Source organism: Nelumbo lutea, chromosome 1 (assembly GCF_056320005.1).
Source record: "Nelumbo lutea isolate HS-2025 chromosome 1, American lotus-T2T, whole genome shotgun sequence".
Lineage (NCBI taxonomy): Eukaryota > Viridiplantae > Streptophyta > Magnoliopsida > Proteales > Nelumbonaceae > Nelumbo > Nelumbo lutea.
Window position 1 is genome coordinate 72,456,254 of NC_142684.1, and position 2,932 is coordinate 72,459,185.

A 2,932-nucleotide genomic window follows, 5' to 3' on the forward strand; every position below is an offset into this window, starting at 1 on the left:
GGTTCCCTGCTACCCCGTTCAGAAGCAAGGTCGTGGACAGCTAAGACCGGCCGGATCGCGCTTCATCAAGAAGTTTGTGAAGTGGACAACGAAGCTGAAGCGGAACCGCAAGAGAGGGAACCCCACGAAGTACTGCAAGTGTCACTGTGGCACTAGGCATGACACCGAGGACTGTTACGATCTAAAGAACGAAATAGAGTCCCTTATCTGTCGTGGGCACCTCAAGCAGTTTGTCGGAGGAGAGTCTGACGCCTCATCCTCCCAGTAGCAGTAGTAGCAGCATCAGCAAGTGGTAGGAGTCATTGACGTCATCACCGAGGGCATGGCATCGGGTGGAGCCTCGGCCTCGGCTCAAAAATCCTACGCCAAGCAGCTTAACATCCAGGAGCCTGCCTCAAAGAAGCAGAACTACCCGGACGCTCCACAGAGGTTGAGCTGTCCACATGCCCTAGTCTTCACCAACAAGGACTTAGAGTGGGTCACAGTCCCCCATGACGATGCCCTCGTAGTTGCAGCCATCATCTCCAATTTTATGGTGAAGAAGATCTTGGTGGATAGAGGTTCGTCAGCCAATATTCTTTTTTACGACACCTATGAGAGAATGAAGCTCACACCAGAGCGGTTCCAGCCTGTTGACGTTCCCCTCATCAGCTTCTCCGGTGGCGGTGTCAGGTTGGAAGGAAAAATTACCCTACCCATCACGGTAGGGACAACACCACACCAGGTGACTTGGATGCATGAGTTCCTGGTGGTGAAGGTCTTCTCTCCCTACAACGCAATAATGGGGAGGCCAACCCTTCATGCACTAGGGGCAGCCATGCCCTCCTATTACTTGGCCCTCAAGTTTCCCATTGAGCACGACGTCAGAGTTGCTCGTAGGAACCAACAGATCGCTCGCCAATGCTACGTGTCGGCACTAAAAGGAAAGAATAAGGAGGCCTTGTCACTGGAAGGCATCGACCTCCAGGAGGAGCCAGTGAGCCGAGGCCAGCCAGCTAAGGACCTTGTCTCGGTTCTCCTGGATAAGTCAGCCCTAGAGAAGATGGTCCGCGTTGGGTCCAACCTTCCCCCTGAATGCCTATCCGAACTGGTAAGTTTCCTCAAAACTAACACTGACGTCTTTGCTTGGTCTACCGCTAACATGCCCGGAATTGACCCCTCAGTCATTACTCATAGGCTAAGCGTGGACCCAAGCTCTAGGCCTGTCCAACAAAAGAAGAGGAACTTTGCATCGGAACGATGGAAGGCCATAGGAGAGGAAGTTGATAAGCTACTTGATGTCGGTTTCATCCGTGAGGTACATTACCCTAACTAGTTGTCTAACTGGTTTTGGTAAGGAAAGCTAATGGGAAATGGCATATCTGTATTGACTTCATAGACCTTAACCAAGCCTGCCCGAAGGATAGTTTTCCTGTGCTGAGGATAGACTACCTCGTCAATGCCACTGCAGGGTATGAACTACTCAACTTCATGGATGCCTTCTTCGGGTGCAACCAGATCTAGATGCACCTAGACGACGAGGAGAAGACCTCGTTCATCACTGAGCATGACACATACTACTACAAGGTAATGTCGTTTGGCCTTAAGAATGTAGGGGCCACCTACCAGCGCCTTGTCAAGAAGGGTTTCAAGAATCAGATGGGGAGGAACGTCGAAGCTTACGTGGATAACATGGTGGTCAAGAGCCTGAAGGCCGAAGCACACACCTCAGACTTGGCTGAGACCTTTGATAGTCTATGCAAGTTCAACATGAAGCTCAACCCGAGCAAGTGTGCCTTCGGAGTTACCTCAGGAAAATTCTTAGGCTTCGTTGTCACTCAAAGAAGCGTTGAAGCCAACTCGAACAAGGTACAGACCATACTAGACATGACACCCCCTCGATCAGTCAAGGAGACATAGAGACTCACCGGTTGGATAGCCACCCTCAACAATTTCATGTTGAAGTTGGCAAACCATTTCCTTCCCTTCTTCTGCACCATCAAGAAGTTGAAAAATTTTCAGTGGACGGAGGAGTGCCAGCGTGCCTTCAACAAGCTAAAGCTATACCTCGCCTCACCCTCGCTCCTTGTTTGGGCGACATCAGGGGAAACTCTATATCTGTACTTGTCAATTGGAGACGAGGCCATCAATTCGGTCCTGGTGAAAGATGACAGAGTCCAGAGACCTGTATACTATGTCAGCAAGGTCCTATGTAATGCCAAAACTAGGTACCCCGAAGTGGAAAAGCTAGTCTACTCGTCACCTCGGCCAAAAAGCTCAGTTCATATTTTCCAAGCCCATACTATCATGGTTCTAACTAATGAGCCCCTTAAGGCCGTCCTCGCCAAGCCAGAGACTTTGGGACGCCTAATCAAGTGGGCGATCGAACTGTTAGAGTTTGACATCCAATACTAGTCTAGGCTTACGATCAAAGTGCAAGCCTTAGCTGACTTAGGAATGGAATGCACCTTCAATAGGCCCCTCGACCGACCTCACGAAGACAAATCAGAAGAAGCACGCCCCACTGAGGAGACCCTCCCCCCACGTGGAGACTTTTTGTTGACGGTTCATCTAATGCCAAAGAGAGTGGAGCCGGCCTCATTCTCTTCACCCCCAGTGGTTCCGTCATAGAATATGAGCTCAGATTCAAGTTCCCTACATTTAACAACGAAGCCCTCTTGGTAGGGTTGCAGCTCGCCAGAGATCTCGGCTCTAAGCACATCGAAGTCCTCAACAACTCATAGTTGGTAGTGAATCAAGTTAACGGTGAGTACGAGGCCAGAGAACAAAGCTTGGCTAAGTACCTTGCCAAGGTTCAAGAGTTAGCCCGCCACTTCCAACGTTTCTCCCTATAGCAAGTCTCGCAAGCTGAGAACTCCCGAGCTGACACCCTCTCCAAATTGGCAAGCACCTCGGAAGTGGCCCCCGGCCGCATTGTGCGCATGGAAATGTT

At 50.5% G+C, this 2,932-nt stretch overlaps 1 protein-coding gene across 1 annotated transcript; it reads left to right on the forward strand.

Moving 5' to 3' along the window:
• The first annotated feature begins 322 nt into the window (after nucleotides 1-322).
• LOC148875289 (uncharacterized) lies at nucleotides 323-1,899 on the forward strand. Its single transcript, XM_088963995.1, has 2 exons — nucleotides 323-1,090; nucleotides 1,588-1,899. The coding sequence occupies exons 1-2, from the start codon at nucleotides 323-325 to the stop codon at nucleotides 1,897-1,899; spliced, it is 1,080 nt and encodes a 359-aa protein (XP_088820121.1).
• Nucleotides 1,900-2,932: the final 1,033 nt, after the last annotated feature.

Bases quoted from the DNA above. Each gene is read 5' to 3' on its own strand.
- LOC148875289 (XM_088963995.1), top strand. From the start codon at position 323: ATGGCATCGGGTGGAGCCTCGGCCTCGGCTCAAAAATCCTACGCCAAG. The intron at 1,091-1,587 runs GTAAGTTTCCTC...TTTGGCCTTAAG, and splicing joins CTGAATGCCTATCCGAACTG to AATGTAGGGGCCACCTACCA.